Source organism: Protopterus annectens, chromosome 5.part0 (genome assembly GCF_019279795.1).
Source record: "Protopterus annectens isolate FY-2018-M chromosome 5.part0, PAN1.0, whole genome shotgun sequence".
NCBI classification, from domain to species: domain Eukaryota; kingdom Metazoa; phylum Chordata; order Ceratodontiformes; family Protopteridae; genus Protopterus; species Protopterus annectens.
Window position 1 is genome coordinate 1310703160 of NC_056735.1, and position 19041 is coordinate 1310722200.

A 19041-nucleotide genomic window follows, 5' to 3' on the forward strand; every position below is an offset into this window, starting at 1 on the left:
CCCATGCATTAAATATGCTATTATAATTCAACAGAAGAATGGAGGTCACTCTGACTAGCTGCAGAGCTGCCCCTTCAGCTCTAGTGTTTAAGAATGAGTCTCTACGTCAGCCATTATCATGGACATAATAAATCAGATAACTTATTGTTGCAGACTTTCTCTGAAACAATTCTGCGCCACTGACACATTTCTTTCATTTAAGATTCCCCTAAGCAGATAAGCTCTGCTTGGTCTGTTTACTCTGATTTACATTTGTCAGATGCTAAAATGTTCTGCCTGTTTAGTCTACAGCACTTTTATGGGACAAGATCAGGAGAAGCCTAAGTAAGCAGAAAAAACATTGAAATATGTAACATCTGGTATGAGGCAAGAAGGGCTAATTGCATGCAACACATGATAATAAGAGAGCAATGTTAAAATAACATATATATGTATACTGATGACTTATTTACAGTCACTGATTTGCCAAAAGCTGCAATATCAGCAATCCTATGGTGACAAACAGAAACAAATAATCACTTGTTTAGGAAGATAACCTTTGTGTATCGTGAGCAAGCAGCATGAGAGTCCCTGCACTCACATACTTCACTATTCTAAATGAAACGTTTTAAGAGACTGCACTTTTTGATTGGGAAGTCTTTGTGCAAGTAGATGCATAAATAATTCATCTTCAGCTAATTATACCCATGTCAAAGAATAGGTTACTGGATATTAAGAAATGCTGTCATTACGTTCTTAACCTAATAATGAAATTACAAAATTTCTACCACAAGTATGGAAGCAGAGAAGTTACATGAGTGAAGCATTCATTTGGTGAAGGAGTATGCAAAACATTCTAATTTCTTATTTCCTTAAATCACTTAACAAATTAAGGAAGCATTTTACTTATCATAGTGTCGTGGTACAGACAGTTGTTATAAAGTCTTGGGTTCAGGAGTCTAAGGAGCTTCTGTGTGCTTTTACAGTGTGAGTTATAGACCTATAACTAGAGCAGGGTGATGGGCATCACTGACAGGTGCAAACAGACAGGGAGCAGTGTCAGCAGATGCTGAAGCTGCACATGTGCAGTACCGATATCGATTTATGAAGCCTCACTGATATTTCAGCTTCATAAATGAATGCTGAAACTGCACCTGTATTCATGGCTGGCACTCATTGTGTGTTTGTCATAAACTGTGGTGAGCTTCTTGTTAAGCAATCAGTTTACTGTATATGGAAGAGGACCACAGACAAACCTTTTTTAATTGGTTTCTAAGGTGAAGGGGCATCAGTTTGGGGACTTGAACCGGGCAACAGATAACCTAACAAGTTTTGGGGGTAAGAATGACATATATGCCAGTAGGTCTAATCGTCAACTGATACCATGCAATTAATACATGTGACAGAAATAACACACAACAATACCAAAGTATGTTGTAATGATCATTTTTTATATCAGCTTTGTGAAATACTGGTCGCTCCAGCATGCCAAGGAGTTATATGCATCTTTATTTGTTGAAGAAACTAGTGTTGAAGTCCATTATACAGTAATAACACTAGGTTACTTTTCTGTCTGTTTTGAACACCCATTTTTGTCCCATTCAGGATCACATGGAGCTATATCATACAACAGAATACAAAGGTAATTGGGCAGAAACCTGTCCCAGACATGACATATACTCAATCTTTCATCTACACTCACATGCATACCTAGAGCTGTTTTATCATCTTAAATCCACTTTGCAGAATGTTTCTTGAATAAGGGAGGAAACTATTATAAACACAAAATAATTGCAAATTCTACACAAATCTCAGCTGATAATTGAAGCAAGAAATCAGGTACATATACCCACAAACATATGACAAATAACAAATTAATAAATCATATTTAAAATGATGCATATAAATAACCACTGGAACTAATTGCCCTGACTTGGGTTGAAGATTCAGAAATCAGGGCTTAGCAAGGGTTGTTGCCAAGAGGTTCTGTTACAACTAGTGGCTGAAAAGGAGGGCTCCAAACAAAGGCTTCATGTGGCGTGTGCAGTCACATCAGTGAGGGTCTACAACTTTTATAATAAACAATTCAGGACAATCTGAGGCTGATTATAAGTGCACACAGCATATTTACTTATATTATATACAAGTGTTTTCAATGTACTTTGTGCACATAAGGCACCAAATACAGCAGAATTTCAAGACTCATTACTGTGCATATTGTGGGTGCTGTGAAGAGCACTTCTGGTTAACATCAAAGAGTGAAACTATACTAATTTCATGAACTTTAATCATACTTTGACTTAGGAATGGGGTCCATTCCCATCATAGTATTAGAAACCTGAAAGACTTGGAGAAATTAAAGACAGAATTGTTTGTGTGAAGTGTATAACTGCACATTTTTATTAAAACTGCAGTGATCTTTTCTGAACTACCTAATTTGCACAAAGCTCTTGTTAAGTGGATACAGCTTGCAAAGTCACAAGCTGCTTAAGCTTAAAAAAAACATTCATTTTAAATTTATGCTGATAGGATTTCATCGGTGCTTAGATGCAACTAACATTTGAGGTTAAATGCAAGGGTTTCTGAATGCCACCCATCTGTCTGCTTTATTTTCTGCTTTTTGGATCTAAAGTTCCTAAGTGACACATAGTTAATACAGTTTAATGGTTGAAGTTTTTTTCACATTTTCATCTTTATGTAGAAACTTGGCAATTCACCATGTGCATTAAAAGATAACATCACATCTTATAGCAATTCATCATGGGAATACTTAGTTTCCCAAAGAGACACAAAGTTACATACCTACATCAGCTGTTATTTTCACAGGCTGCTTGTTCCTTCTAGTCACTGAAATAGTAATACAGAAAACAATCTTATGAGAATTATGTTCTGCCCTACAGTTTGAAGAAGTACACATCCTGCAACCTAATACTAATGTACTTGTTATAGCAGAGCAGAGACACATGCTGGAAAAGTGGCAACCACAGAGATAACACAGGCTTTGCACTCATGAAAAACATTGCTTTCAGAACTTTTGCTCATATGTCATCCTTGATAATGTCTTTCTTCAGAAGTAGTGTTTACTGGTGTTTCATTTGAGCAGCTGTCCTAAATTCTTGAATGTCCTCTTGGTTACAGTATTAATATGCTCTCATACTGTTTCAAGCACCATATTTTATGACATATGTTGCAGGAAGGCAAAGTGTCATTGGAATTAAATGGTAAGAAGTGATAATGCCTGAGCATTACTTTTTCCTGCTGTCACATCAAAGTTGACCATTTTAAAATGTAATAGACACAGACATACCTAATAATATAACCCATATTTTATTCTCATAGTGCAGAGGGATAGAATGCTGACAGCATCTCTTTGATTCAGTTTCAGTTAGTGACCCAGGCATTAGAATAGCCAGCAAGAAAAGGTCTGAATGAGTGGCAAGTGCTGACTCTTCTTTTCTTGGGAGGCAGTTAATTTCATCCTACTTCAGGAGCACCGTGGAAGCATAAGGCCACCAAAGAGGTCATGCATTTCAGCTGAGCACTGCAGATGCACGGTGTATGGAACTGTGTACTTAGACTTGAGCTCAGAGTAGCAGTCTTTGCACAGCACTTGCCTACCAGCAAGATGAGGGCTGGAGGACGATCTAGAAACCTGTTAGTTTCCAGCAGTATGATGGGCCAAGTTATCTCTCACCTCTCCCTCCTTGGTTTCCTGTAATTTGGGAAAAGGAGGAAAACAAATGTATCCACCGAGGCAAGTCCTGGCATTCTTGGAGTATGACTGGGAGGTAAAACAATGCTATTCTATTTTAAAACGCAAAAGAAACAAGGATAATTCATTCATCACAGATGACAGCAGAAAATTCACCCTTGGTCTGACACCTATGTCTCTGATAGACTGAGGCAGCCATCAAATCATGCACTAACATACACCCCTTAAAATAACCTCTACAGCAGGGTAATTCATGGGATACATTTGGATTGCATGGCTAGGCTTATATAGGCCCCATTGCTCATTAGCCTGGTATACATCCGTGAACCTATAAACATTCATGAAGTGAAAACAAAGCATAATGCAGTCCCAATCCTATGGAAGCCCACTTTTCAAACTTAAATACCAGCCAGTACAAGCACATGTAGCTGGCATGTAGTATACCAAGGATAATACACAGCACATGACCAACAAATCATGTAGCACACATCAGATAGAAACTAGGTGCAAGCAAGCACCAAAGAAAATGATCTGTTCTGCAGCAGTGAAACAAACTGAAAAAATATGACAGGTAGAAATTAAGAGTATTGGTAGAACCACTGGCACAAACAGTAATATAATAAGACAACACATGAAAGCCAACTTTTAAAAGCAGTCATGCTCTGCAGAACAAGTAATGCAACATTTAGAACAGCAGAAATGCAAATCAGAATATGGCTTAGTGAAATAGTTTAATATAGAAAATATGCCAAAGAGGGGACACAGGCAAGACGGAATTCTCAAATAGACTTACAGACTAGAACAGCAGCTTGCATGACAACAGAGTGGTACTGGGATTAACATTTCTGTTATACAACTCCTAAACTCAGGGTTCAGGCCTTCGCTCAACCTACTATCCCTATGGAGTTTGTTCTCCCTGAGTCTACATGAATTTTTTTGGCATGTCCATTTCTTTGCACCTCCTACATAAATATGTCAATTGACTGTCTACTGTGAAATTTTTATCTAGATATGAAGAATCAGTTCACTCATGAGATCAATGAGCAAATAAAGTAAATAGGAACCAATGCAGAACTGACATAAGGAATATGCCAGAAGGCACAGAAGAGCTAAAGGTGGCAGATGCTGTTTGATAATGGATGTGTGACAGCTCACAAAGTCACATGCAAAAACCTATTAAAATAAGGGGAAGTAACACAGGAAGCGAAGGGAGATCAAAGGTATATCATGTACACACACACACACACACACACACACACAATGAGACATGCACAGAGAGGATATATGCATTTTATATACATGCACACAATGACACATTCATAGGGTGAGCAAGGTAGATTATGTATATGTGCACAATAACACATGCACAGGAAGAGTAAATATATATTAAGCACATCGACAATGACACATGGACAGGAAGAGCAAAAGTACATTATATACACACATGCATAATATATGTACAGGGCGAGTAAAGGTACATCATACAAATATACGCGCACACACACACACACACACACACACACACACACACACACACACACACACACACACTCATAAGCATAAGGAAGGTAAAGGTACATTATGTACTCATGTATACACACGCACACACGCATGCACAGGGAATGTAAAGGTACATTATGTACACATGCATATAGAGAGTAAAAGTACATTATGTACAAATGCACAATGACACATGTATAAGGGAGTAAAGGTTCCTTATGTACAGATGCACACACATACAGGAAAATTAAAGCTCCATTATATACACACTCACAATGACACATGCACACAGAAAATAAAGGTACATTTTTGTTATTCATGCACAATGACACGTTCACAGGGTATGTGAAGGTACATTATGTACACATGCACAGGGAGAGGAAATGAGCATTACATACATGCACACAATTACACATGCACAGGGAGAGAAAACACAAGCACATAGTGAGAAAAGGTACATCATGAAAATGCACACAATAATACATGCACAGGGAGAGCAATGGTACATTAAATAAATGCATACAATGACACAAGTAAAGGGAGAGCAAAACTATATTATATACATACATACGATGACACATGCACAGGGAAACTAAAGGTTCCTTATGTACACACACACACACACACACACACACACACACACACACACACACACACACACGGAAATTAAAAGTACATTATATACAAATGCACAATGGCACATGCACAAGGAGAGTGTAAGTATATTATGTTCACACATAAACAATGACACATGCACAAAGGAACAAAGGTACATTATGTACATGCACACAATGACACATGCATAGGGCAGCAAAGGTGCATTATGTAAATGCACACAATAATACATGCACAGGATGAGAAAAGGTATACTCTGTACAAGTGCATAATGACACATGCATAGGGAGAGTAAAGGTAGATTATGTGCATGCACACAATAACACATACACAAAGAGTTTAAAGCTACACTATGTATAGATACCAAAAAGGAATATAGGTAGGGCTTTATGGTACACAGAAGAGTCTATAAGTGGAGAACAGGGGATACAACTGCAGTGAATATATTATCATGTGCACAGAGAGGACAGCTTCTGCACTGAACATATATGGACACTACATGTGATTGACAACATGTACATGCTAAATCAGTGTATGGAAACACAAACATCATGGTAGAGCATTACAGACAACAAAATGCAGAGCATGGGCCATATGTAGGAGATGTACTAGTAGGAGAGGACATGTCTGCTTAGGATGAGGAGGTGACATGACTGAAGACAGATGAACAATGAAGGAGATATACAGATTAGAAACTCCAAAAAAAAAAAAAAAAAAAAAAAAAACTGAATACAAGGCAGCAGAAAGTCAACAGTAAAAAATCCAGACAAGTGCCTGGAATGATAGAAAACAGCAGTTCACAGCTTCGATGCCTATATTTTAATAATAAAAAACACCAGCACATAAACACCTCACAAATAACACTGCCTTTTTGTCGCTAGTGTACAGACTTCATCAGATGCAGACAAAAAACATCAACCCAACATTTATACCCCTCTCATTCTTCAATTAAAACAGTAAAATTAGTAATATAATCAGTTAAAATAAACACATGTTAAAATGCTGTTAAAAAGCCATTTAAAAACTTTTATAAAAACATACTGACAAAATGCATCCTAAATGTGCATCTGCAAAAGCATACATTTCACTAGTTAAAATAATATTTAAATAGTTAAAAAAATGTTTTTGCATGAAACCTAAAATGCAAGGTTAAAAAGTATATTAATATGTACATATATAAAAGTTATATAATATTATAGGTATAAAAGTTGGGTTAATGTTTTTTGTCAGCATCTGATGAAGTCTGTACACTAGGGATGCAGTGTTATTTGTGAGGTGTTTATGTGTTGGTGTTTTTTTATTATTAAAATATTGGCATCAAAGCTGTGGACTGCTGCCTTTCCAGGGCACTTGTTTGGATTTAGATATACAGATTAGCTAAGAAAACAGCAAGAATTGGAGAAGAGCAACTTGAAGCAAACAGGCAGAACATACACAGTGCTACAGACTTAACTCAGTGGGCACACACGTGGCCAGAGATGAAACATGATAGTAAGAAGTATATTTCTGTGACACAGTGTGGTTTCAAGGGGAAAGACTGAAGTATAACAAGAAACAGGGGTAGATGATAACTTGTGGAACAGACAGCATGGGAGGTAGCCAAAGGAAGACGCAAGAACATAGCAGCAAGACATATACAGTTCAGAGGCACAAAAGGGCCATATGTTGTAGCACAACACATCGACTCAAAAAGTTAGCTGGAAAAACAAGGCAGAAGAACAAGGTAACAAGGCATTCCACCTACATTACTTGTCCTTCTTTCATTCTGTTGGTGGCCTTCTTCAACAGTCTGGGCTGTGATGGTGATCTATGTGTCACCATCCACCTTTGCCACATGACAAGGAGATCTCCCTGAATCAGCTGGTTCAGATCCTCTGATATGTGCTTGAACACACATGGGACCTCCAGTAGCACATCATGCAGGAGTACAATGCCCCTGCCCACTCTTTTATAGTGATGACAGCCACAACAATTTGCTCCATCACCTATAGGAATCTCTTATGGTGTCCCCCACAAACTGTGGGTCATGCTACCTCACAACCTTTATGCCACTGCAGCTATGATACCATACTGTATCACAAGCACATCAATCACCTCCCTGGCATCCTGGGTTCCTGTAGTGTTGGAGGGAGCATTATAAACAGCTATAAAGAATAAAGAAGGCATGGGCACATAGACCTGACAAGCAACATCAGAACACACAGAAGAATAACAAATGTCTGAATACAATAAAGATGTTTACACACCCAATCAATTTTCAGGGTACCCTATGGTGAACTAATACTTCCCTGTTCTTTACTATCTAGATATCAAGTGGTAATTCAAGAATGGGAATATATGTAGGCAAGAATTATTCACATCTCATATCTAACACCACATTTACATATCATATGTAACCACACAGTAGAACCACCATCTCCTTGTAAATGTGAAGAAAATACATCATAGTGTGACAATTTACCAATGTCATGTATTGCCAGACATTAGGACTGACATCAAAGCATACATGAAAAAATTGTGACATAGAGGGACATCAATAAATCAAGCATATGGTAGTCTAACACATAGATGTAATACTTCATACAGGTCTCTTTACATGACTGATACAATGCAATGGTTCAAGCATAAATAGTTTTGCTTGCATCTCTGTATGACAGGGTTTGATTCTCTCAGCCTCTGTTTGCCTGCTGTGTGCCCTTGAGTGAGTTAGTTAACCAGACAGTGCTTTGGAGCAATTAAGAATTTGGGCTAAGCCCCTTATTGATCTTCTGGATTGCAATGCCTATGAATAATTAGAGCAGAAGCCATTACTGGGTATTAGTGCCATATGTATTCTGAGGAGTTCCAAGTCACCAAAGAGAAAGAAAGGGAATGGATACCAGGGTGAGAATGACAAAAATGGTCTGCTACAAAATCACGGGAAAGGAAATAGCCCTCCTATGCATCTAGCTTTGACACACCCAATATGTTTGTCATCCTAGTAACACCAGATGCATTTGAGGATGAATCAGAAATGGCTTTTGCTACACTAGATTACTAAGCAGGACAGTCTCCAAACTGAGGTTGATTTGGAACCTGTGGTTGCCTCATACCCTTTGCTGGCATCACATAACCTTCCACCAGAGGAATGAAGACAATAGGAACACATTATTTTTTTCCTTTTTACAGTATACCTATCTCTTCAGGGAATAACTCTTGGTACACACTATAGATGGAGAGTTGGTTGAAGTGCCTCAGCTGAAATGGAACAGAAACATTTATTTTGGATTTTATAAGAGAACAGAAAGTGAGGGGTATATACAGGTTTTTTTTTTCTCTTCACGCCAGTTAGCTTCTCATTTTCATTAATATGGTAATATCTTTAAATGTTTATTCATGGTATGTTCACTATGTTATCGAGTTCTTTTAAAGAAGATTAATATTCCTGTCTACTCTACATTTTGGTATGTATCCTGATATGGGCAGTCTATTCACCTAGTTAAGAAGGTGGATTTATCCACTATTTCTCTGGCTCCACAAACATTGCTCTGGTAATGAGCTGAAAGGGTTTTCTTTGAGCATCTCAAACAAATGTGAATAACAGGATATTTCAGGTGGAGATGGGATAGGAAGAAGGGAGGACAATAACTGACATACATAATCCCGAATGTGAAGGGAGTATGTAGATATGTGTTTTAAAGCCAAAGCAATCTGGACAGAATTTTAAAAAATAATCAGGGATGTCATTTGCAAAAGCAAGGCTAATCACTTTAGTTCAGGGTTCACTGAGATGGAATTGGAAGGACAAAGGAGGTAGATGGGTAATCTGTGAAACAGGTATAGGTACTTATAATCTCTTACTGGGAAACTTTTGTGGACCAAATGAAGATGTGCCCAACTCATTTAAAATAATTGTTAGGTATTATTAGAATGATTTTCCGAAGGCATGGGACCCTGGATGGATTGAAAGATGATTTGAAAAAAGATGGTATCAGACTATTCGGGCTCCAGTTAAAATGATGGGAAAATAATACAGGAATCAGAGGGATATAAAATGGATAACCAGTATGTATACTGGCCAAATTGGGTGACAGAAGGCATTGTGTTCTTTAAGGACTTCATTAATTGAAGAACTGGTGAGATTTTGGATCTAGAAATCATTGGAATCAAATTGTGTCACTTATCAGCAGATTCAGATACTTAAAGTATGGTCAAATAACTCAGGAAAATACTTTAATGCAGAAATCAGTAATTATTACTCTGAGGTACTTTTCAGGAACACCTCCATGAACAAATGTATATAGAGAATGGTTATGGGGAGAAAAAGGGACCTCATAGAAATGTGAGAAGGAAAGCTTAACCACCTGCTGAGCTCCAATGGACAGAAATCCCAGCACAAAAATCACACACTTGATTATTGTTGGTATCTAGATTTACTATTTGGAAGATGGTGTGTGGATGCCATTTAACCCCAGAGCAGACCCACAAAAGAGGTTGGACACAAACTGACAACTGCTGGATATATGTGAAAAGGAAAATATTACTTTCATATAATCATATGTGGGATGAGACAAAACTGCAGGCAGGCATGGCTATCAGGAGGTGCCTACCAGAACCTACAGGACAACTCCTTTGATTATTGGGCATTGATACTTAGAAGTTTAGTGTGACATGAGCAATGCATATATGGCTTATGCAATTAAGAGTGGTCCTTCTAGCAGTGATCTTTAGAAACTGGAAATGTCCACTTCTGAACTGGAAACATGAGCTAGTATTACACCTGACTAGATTCAAGGTGCAAACCTTTGCACAAACTGGCTATATTGAATTTGATGAGTATAAATGTATTTTCACCTAGTGGAAGTTTAAGATAAATTGCATCACAGTTTTGGTATGATATATATATATTACAGTTTCATATAATGGTTATCCTACATAGTTTTAAAATGTATGTCATATTTTTTGTCTCTTGTAGAAGTTCTTTGCTGTACTGTTCATAATTGAGGAATGGAAGGATTGCTGGAAAAAAAAAACAGTGTCTGTGTCCTATGAAGTTGGATATTTTTTGCTATAGAGGTTTGGCATGGTGGTTATTTATTTATTTATTTGTTGGCATTTGTTTATCATGAAACCCTGACTGAATAATTTTATCCATTTTCATTGGAGGCCTGAGGAAAAAAGCTCCAGACATTAAAAAAAAAAAAAAAGAAAATACATATACATAGATGAAAATTGACATTGTATTAAAATATACTGAAAGTGCATAGGTTATTACAAATACACATATGATGTAGAATAATAAACATATGCTATCATTAAAACAACATAAATACAATATCAGGTAGCACTGAAATGTGTTCAAATGTTGTAAGTGTGAGAGATTGTTACTCACTCATAAATCAAATGTTAGAGTGAAACATTCAAACAGTGGATAAGGAGAAAGAGAGGAAGGGAGGTAATAAATGGACAAGGTATGAGAGGCAGGAGAAATAATGATTAAAAGGAAAATTAAGAGTAAGGGAAATACTTAGAAATAAAATCAAGGAAAATGAGAGAGATGGTGTATATATGTATTAGGAGTACAAATTGAAATTTTACCCAGGAGAATAGCACGTGTAAAGTCAGGAATCAGACAGGAATTGTTTTAGTTGCAGCTTAAATAAATACATGTTATATATTGCCCTGACTGGCCCAGGAATTGTATCCCAGACTTTTGCTACACAGTGTGAGTACGGACTTTGACTGCAGTTTTTGTAAGGCTTATAGATGTCAGGTAGATTTTAGTCAGAAGATTAAAGGTGACAATTTTGGCAGTAGTTGTGGAGAATTGTACTTATAACTTAGCAGAAAATGAGATTACTCTGCTCTAACACTGTTCTAGTTTAGATTTTGGGGTGGCCTAAAGGTTAGTCAAGATGGGAGAACTACATAATAGTGACAGGAGTGTGTATGTAGTGGCAAGAGTGACTCTTTTGGATACTTTAAGGAATGTTTAGCAAGTATAGCATTCCTATTTTTTGTGAGTTTTTTATATTGTTCAGTGTGGAGGTCATATTTAGTTTCATAGGTAAGTACTAGTCTAGCTGACCTTGCGGGCTATTTTAAGCCTAGCCACTTTTCGTTTTTGTGCTCGAATTAATCTGTCCCATTTGGTTAAAGATTGGCATTACCCATCCCATGGTCAATAATTACATATTACCCCTAATTAGAATAACTCATAGCCTACCTTAGATAATTTGAGGGGACCCATGCATGGGATAAAACATTTAGGAGCTGGCTCTGTCCATTAGTAGTACAGGGGGCAGTCCTGGAATAATTTTTCTGTTTCCCATCCACAGATTCTAGTTGTGCTTCAATATGGACAGGGATGAACTTGATTTATGTAAATTTGGAGTCTATTCTAGAGTAGTGGTATCCTTTGCAAGATATACCTGTCCCTCCAAACTGTTCTGTTGATGTTACAGAAGAGGTTTATATCCCTAGACTGAGTATTTCTGATGCCACTTACCTTGCTGATGTGCAGTAAATCCATCAATATTGGGTTGGAGGGTGCCTTGTATGCCAGACACAAGCCACGTCTTAGCAGTCTGTAGGATGCCGAATATAGTGACAGGGCTTTGAGTCAGTTCATGTAAAAATGTTCTTTAACCCTTGTATCCTTTTAGTAAGGTATTTCTTTGGGGGTTCAAGTTGTTGTATGTGTCTGGATAGATGCATACAAAAGAGGGCATAATATTCAGTGACTGGCCTAATGAGGACTGAGTAAAGGGGGACAATGACATCCCTAGATCTAAACACAATCCCTTTGTTTGTAAGCTGTGGAACACAGAAGGACTTTCTTACAGCAATGGAGATGCATTGATCAAAAGTTAGGTCACTTAGCCACATACGTTTCCAAATTACAAAACACTAGATCAACTTTCAGGGGCACATTGTTAATGTGGTAGTTTCCTGAGGATAGATGACTTTAAAAAGGATACAGTAATGCATTTTTTTCTGGAATTTAGTTTCAGTCCATGATTTTGGCACCAGGTATTTGTTTGGGCCAAAACTTCCTGGAGGATGACAAAGTTAACTGGGGATATGGTGACTCATCCTGGCTTGCAGTCATCTGCAAAATTAGTCAGTCAGTGTCCCTTTGCACTGTCTTTTACTTCAGGAAAGTAGATGCCTAACAGGAGAGGTCCCAGCACAGAACCTGTGGGACTTCACTGGTGACTGGTCTCTTTGTGAAAGTAACTTCCCCTATTGTGACTTCCTGCATCCTATCAGTGAGCCAGTTGGCAATTTAGTGGGTGATATAGGAGTTTATTCACATTTTATTTAGGCTTTTCTACTATACCCAAGTGGGGAATTGTGTCAAAAGCATTGCCCAAGCCACAGTATGTGGTGTGTACCATTTTTTGCCTTCATCCATTGCTTTGGTGACCTTAAATCCACCAGGCTGAGCAAGCATGACCTGCCCTTGACAAATCCAAAGTGAGATGGGTCAAGTGTTTGGAGGTTCCCTATTTCCTGATGATTAATTTCATGATAAGCCTTTCCATAGATTTACATAGGAGGCTGGTCAGACTTATTGGGCTATAATTGCTTGGGTCTGTGGAAGGTCCTTCCTTACTCAGGGGAATGACTGCAGTTGTTCTCCAGTCACTTGGTATAAAACCTGTATGAAGGCTGAGATTGAACAGTGTTGTTAGAGGTGTGGCTAAATTGTGATTCAAGTTATTGAAGATATACTCAGGGATATTGTCAGGACCAATCGATGCAATATTGCTAATTTTTTATAGCACTTTTAGGATTTGGTCAGTTTCCGGTATATCTTGAGGGACATATGGAGGGAGGGTAATGTTAGAGCTAAATTTATTGGCCAGTAGGTTTGTTATATCTTCAGCCTCAGTGCAGATAACATTACTCAGAATCAACTCAGTGGATTGCTGTGTTGTGCTTTTGGGATTTAGAACATAAATAAAAAATGCCTTGTGATTGCCTTGGCTTGGGTAGCTATTTTAATCTTAAACTTTTGTTTAAAAATATTTTTCAATAATGTTTGTTGTCTAATTTGAGTGAATGAAAGAAATCTTTGTAGATTTTGCAATGACTTTGTATATTAAACATTGCAAATCTTAAAAATGAATCATCCAATATTCCACAGCATATTGACTGCATGTATGATTGTGTAATTAAAATAATGACTTATTAATTTTATCTGTTATGAGAACTATTATTTGTCAATAACTTAAGCATAAGAAGAGAATGATCAGAGAAAATTACAGGAAGAATCTCAGTGTTAGGAATCCAATAATGAACATTTTAAGAATAAATGCAAAATCTAAACTAAAAAAAATGTTTTTAGGTCGTTGTACATGTAGTCTGATATCCCTGGTTTTATATAACAATAAATGTCAAATAATGACTAGGTGCTCAGGAAATATTTTGTAGCTTTGAAAGTGAAATTAAATCCAAAGACTTACTGGTACGGGATTTGTCTGATTTAAAATGTAATATGGTATTGAAATGCCCAGTAACAAAGACAATAATGGCACCTAGTTTAAGGAGACCTTGAAGGAAGCTCCTCATAAAATCTCTGTAATTAGAGATTGGAGCACCAGTAATTTCAACAAAGAATGCAAGGTGATGAACTTATATTTTTGAAAGCAACATTTTGGTCTGTCCATCCAGAAGGATAATTAAAACCTTATAACTTTTGATATGAATGAAAAGAGCCCCCACCATCAATATACTCCTATATGAATGAGCATATACCTGCATATTGCATGCAAGCCAATATAATACATTTTGTGTCTCTGATTACATGTATCTGTCCTTCAGATCAGATGTTAAACTGTGGTCCTATTTGCTTGACTTGGTGGTAGCTTAGGTAGATGTAAAAGATCCCATGGCACTTATCAAAATGACTATGGAACGTTCTCAAGTGCCATAACCAAATATCCCCTAGTCAGTATGAATACCATCTTGGGTGTCCCCCGAAAAAGGGCATTGGCCTAGTGGGACTAACCCGGTCAACAGAATATACACAAACAAACAAATAAATGAATATTTATTTATTTATTGTAAGAAGATAATACTGGAAGAAACAAACTATTTGTACCTTGCCAAATGTCTCTTGCTGTTTTATTTAATATTATTTCTATTAAGCTTACTTTGATCTTTTATGAGTTAAAAAGAGGAGATTGCAAGGTATAATTTGACATTTTACGCAGTCTGTCAATCAAAAATGATCATCTTCAAAAGTGATAAAAATAAAATACAAGAGAGGACAAATATTTTAGGATCTTCCTGTACATATGATTGAATCATTATCTATTTATTACAAATTTAGAACCTTGTCTTCATGTTCAGAAAATTCAGTAAAGTACGTCATTTATGTCTAGTATCTAATTTATCTGAAAATGTTTTGAAGCCATAGTACATTGTGTGTGTGTGTGTCTCTTAACAGCCTGAAGGTTTTGCAATTGTGCAGCTGTAAAAACTTGCTATATAAAGTTCCAGTGCCTTTATTATATAATGTTTAAACACATTAAATACTGGTGAGGTCTGCATTAAAAAGCATGGCCTCTGAGAAATCGAAGAGTAGCATCTCTTAAATATGTTTTAAGATCAAATGTCTTTTGCTTCATCCTCTCTATATTTATCTCCACATTGTTTTATTTATTAGCTAATGAAGTTATGTGGCATTGTAAACCATCTAAAGAATTTACTGAATTTGTTAGCTGTACTGAATTTATCAAATCTATACTGTAATTTGCCGGTTTGGCATCTTTAATTGATTGGTAATTATTATTTGTTTACTGGGAAAATCCAACTTGGAATGAAGCCAGTTTTCAGTAGAGGACCAGGGAGAAATGCTCCAGACTCATGTCTTTGTAACATTGGAGGAAACCAGAGTACCCATAGAAAACCCACACAAACACAGGAAGGACATGCAGCTCCACACAGAAGGCACTCCAGCCGAGAATTGAACTGGAGAATTTCTTGCTGTGAGGCGACAACGTTACCACTGCACTGTCCCTATTTGTTTGTAGAGTCAACAAAATAGTTTGCTAATACTTCCAATGTCTGTGAATCGTTAGTTGGTTAAATAGTAATCTGACCACAGACTGATTAGGTTAGGTTATTTTTGTGAAAGAATGAACAAGCTCATCTACTTAATCTTGCAAATATCTCTGCTAAACATCCTGAATGGGTTAGGCAATTACAGTGTAAAAAATGTGAATTATTGCATCATTAGGAAAAGTTTCTGACTGGATTCCATATAATTAGATCTTAAGTGAAGCAGTAATTTTGAAATAGGTTGTTAGTGGGGTTCAGTGTTTTAATTATCACCTTTGGTATGGTTCATGAGGAAGAAACCATCTCCTATTATATTTTCCCATCTCTCTCCCTATCATTACTGTCCAGACTTTCTCTGTTCCCCCCACATTATGGTCTTTTTAGTATATGAATCCATCAACGTTTGGATCTTATCTACTCTTATCTCTCTCATGGCTGGGACTCATTATTATATTTGGACCAAACTTTGTGTTATAAATACTATAGAATGCAATTAGATATCTCTTACTCCTCTCTGCTAATGATATCTGTATTCCAAATCAGGTGAGTAATTGCTGTATGATTGACACATTACAATTGAAGTTTATAATGTTACAAATTGTAGAGAAATCACTTTCTCTGACACTGCATCCTTGTATATAAACTATACTGAATATGTATAGTCCTTTACTAACATGTTGAGATAATGGTCTAACCTGCTGATTATCAACTTAATTTACAGAAAATATTGTAGAAATTGGTAACTACATAAATAGCTAAGTTTTCTGATATTTATATGTAAAACTGTATGGGGAATATGTAGAATGTATATCTATGTACTTGTCTCTTTGTTGTAAATCTAGAGCTTTTCTCCCAGGGCCTCCACTGAGAAAGGACTCTTGTCCAGTCTACCTTCCCGGAAAACAAATGTAAAATAATTAAATAAAGAAATATTTGAAAGCTGTATTATGGGAATTGAGGCATGTAGATTTTGTTCTTCATACTTGCATGTGAATTGCGGAAAAGATTCCTTTGAAGTTGTTTTATATGACTTGAGAAGATTCAAAGTGGACATTTATTTTCAAGAGGAGTTGTAGCATTTGTTATTTGAGGGTAACTTGGCCTTTTGTGGTTTTTGGCACAGCCGCAGCCACTTTGAACTAGATAGCAGCCTCAATGACATCCCTTTCATACAATCTTTTTTAAAGGTAAAGAATACAAAATCTATTTTAAATTCAGTTTTAGTACAGATGTTAAAAATGTTAATTTCTTAGCATACTAAGTAAATTAATATAATATGTGAGCACTGCTTTGGCTTATTTTTAAACTACATAATAAGGGTGAAAAAAATGAAAAAAAAAGTCATAGAGGTAATCTGTTTGGTTTGCATTTCCTAGTTTAGCAATCTAAATAAAATGAAACTGAAGAAATGTTTTCGGGCACGGACCTATATTCCTCAGATGCAAAGCTGGAAAATTAAGAAGTTCAAGGCTGACAAATGTGACAGTGACATCCACATACAGCTTACATTTCCTTTCAATTGTATTTATTTATTTGACATTTGTTTACTGGGAAAGTCCAACTGGATGGAAGCCTGCTTTCAGTGGAGGCCTGGAAAGTTCTTCATTTAACTTTGCAAGCAGTTATTTGAAGTGAAGCTTTAGCACAGAGCAAAGCATTGCCTGAGATTACAATTGAAATATTTTGGAAATGTTTTGCAAAGTAAGCAGCTCCAGTGGAATCCAGATTGCAATCCAGATTGCAAGAAAGAATGTCTCTAATAAAAAAATATATAATGAGAGCAGAATCTTTGAACTGACTTGGGTAATAGCATTAAGAAGCTAGACAATGTTTGATTTTAAATTAGTTTATGAAAATGTATAGAACAAAGACAGATATGTGATTATTCTTTGTAGGCTGCAGAGACATTTTCAGGTGGAGGTGTCCCACTTTATTTCTCTTTTTTAAGATAAACAACAGTGTAAAAAGATAAATAGAAACAAAATCATAGAAATGAGTCGACTTTTGAAAAGTAGAACTTTGTTTACTTAAGGATCAGTCAATCAGAAAGAAAAGGTGCCCATGATTATAACATAAAGGAGGTATTTCCAAAGACAGGCAGGTTCAGTATAGGTAGAAAGTGATATTCCAAAAATGAGTATTGACAGTCATTAAGATGTTTTGTAGGGCAGAAGCTTTGTATTAAATTGTTAGTACCTAAAGAGAGATGAAAAGTCTATGGTAAGCACTGAGATGCATCAAACAATGTAATGTAATGTGAGAGAAGAGCTGTTTCCATGAACTGTCTATGCCACTGGGCTGGAATAAGCAATAGTCCAAATAGAGAAGAAAAAAAAAAACAGAAAAACTGTGTGTTGATGAGCCATAAAAGACAAAATGTTACCATTTTTCAATGTAAATTTGTGCATGTGATACCAAAACTACAAGATGTATCTTCCAAAGCAACCAGTTGCAAAAGGAAATAAATCATATATTTCCAGTGTGTCTGAGCAATGACAATCCTTAATGAATGGTTAACAAACAGAGCAGAGACTTCAGTAGAAAAATGTTATTGTTTAATAAGAAATGTATGGTTGCAGCAAGCAGGACCACAGTGGGAGATCATCAATGCGAAGATGCAATAAAGTTTCTAATCTACCGAGGTGTGACAGAATGTTCCTTGAAGAAACCTATCATCAAAAGGCATCACATAAAAGGGTGTTGATAGATCAAATTGCTGTTTAAAAGTTCAAATGCAAAAATAAATGAACTTTGACATGAAGCACTTTCCTGAAAAAAGTATGATTATGACATCCGTCACCTAGGCAGCCATGCTGTTCACTGCACTTTCTCCTCTAAAGTTACCGCTCCCAGACAGTTTCCCCCTTGCACACATTGCTTGTTAGAGCTACTCTTGTTGCACATTAGATTTGGTTTGCTTAGTTATTATTGTCATAATTATAATTTTAATTTCCTTTAGGTTTTTACTGATAAAAAATCTGTGATACTTTGATCTTTATTTTATCTTGTCAAGTTACTGCTGAGTCACCATAGAAAAGGTAAGAATAGGGAAAATTCAATGAATGTTGACAATCAAAAATGAATTTTGTTTGTTTTTTGGCTTCTTTGTTTATTTGATTGTTTACTTATTTATTTGCTTATTTATTTTTCCTCACTCTGTTATCCCCATTGGGTGTTGTCCAATT

General features: G+C 36.4%; 1 protein-coding gene across 1 annotated transcript in view; it reads right to left on the reverse strand.

The window, feature by feature from the left end:
• LOC122801641 (T-lymphocyte activation antigen CD86-like) overlaps positions 1–19041 on the reverse strand; it is a 258709-nt gene that overhangs the window by 19888 nt on the left and 219780 nt on the right. Inside the window, exon 6 of the mRNA XM_044071120.1 lies at positions 2782–2826. Within this exon, the coding sequence (XP_043927055.1) occupies positions 2782–2826 (45 nt within the window). The remainder of the gene's footprint in view (positions 1–2781; positions 2827–19041) is intronic.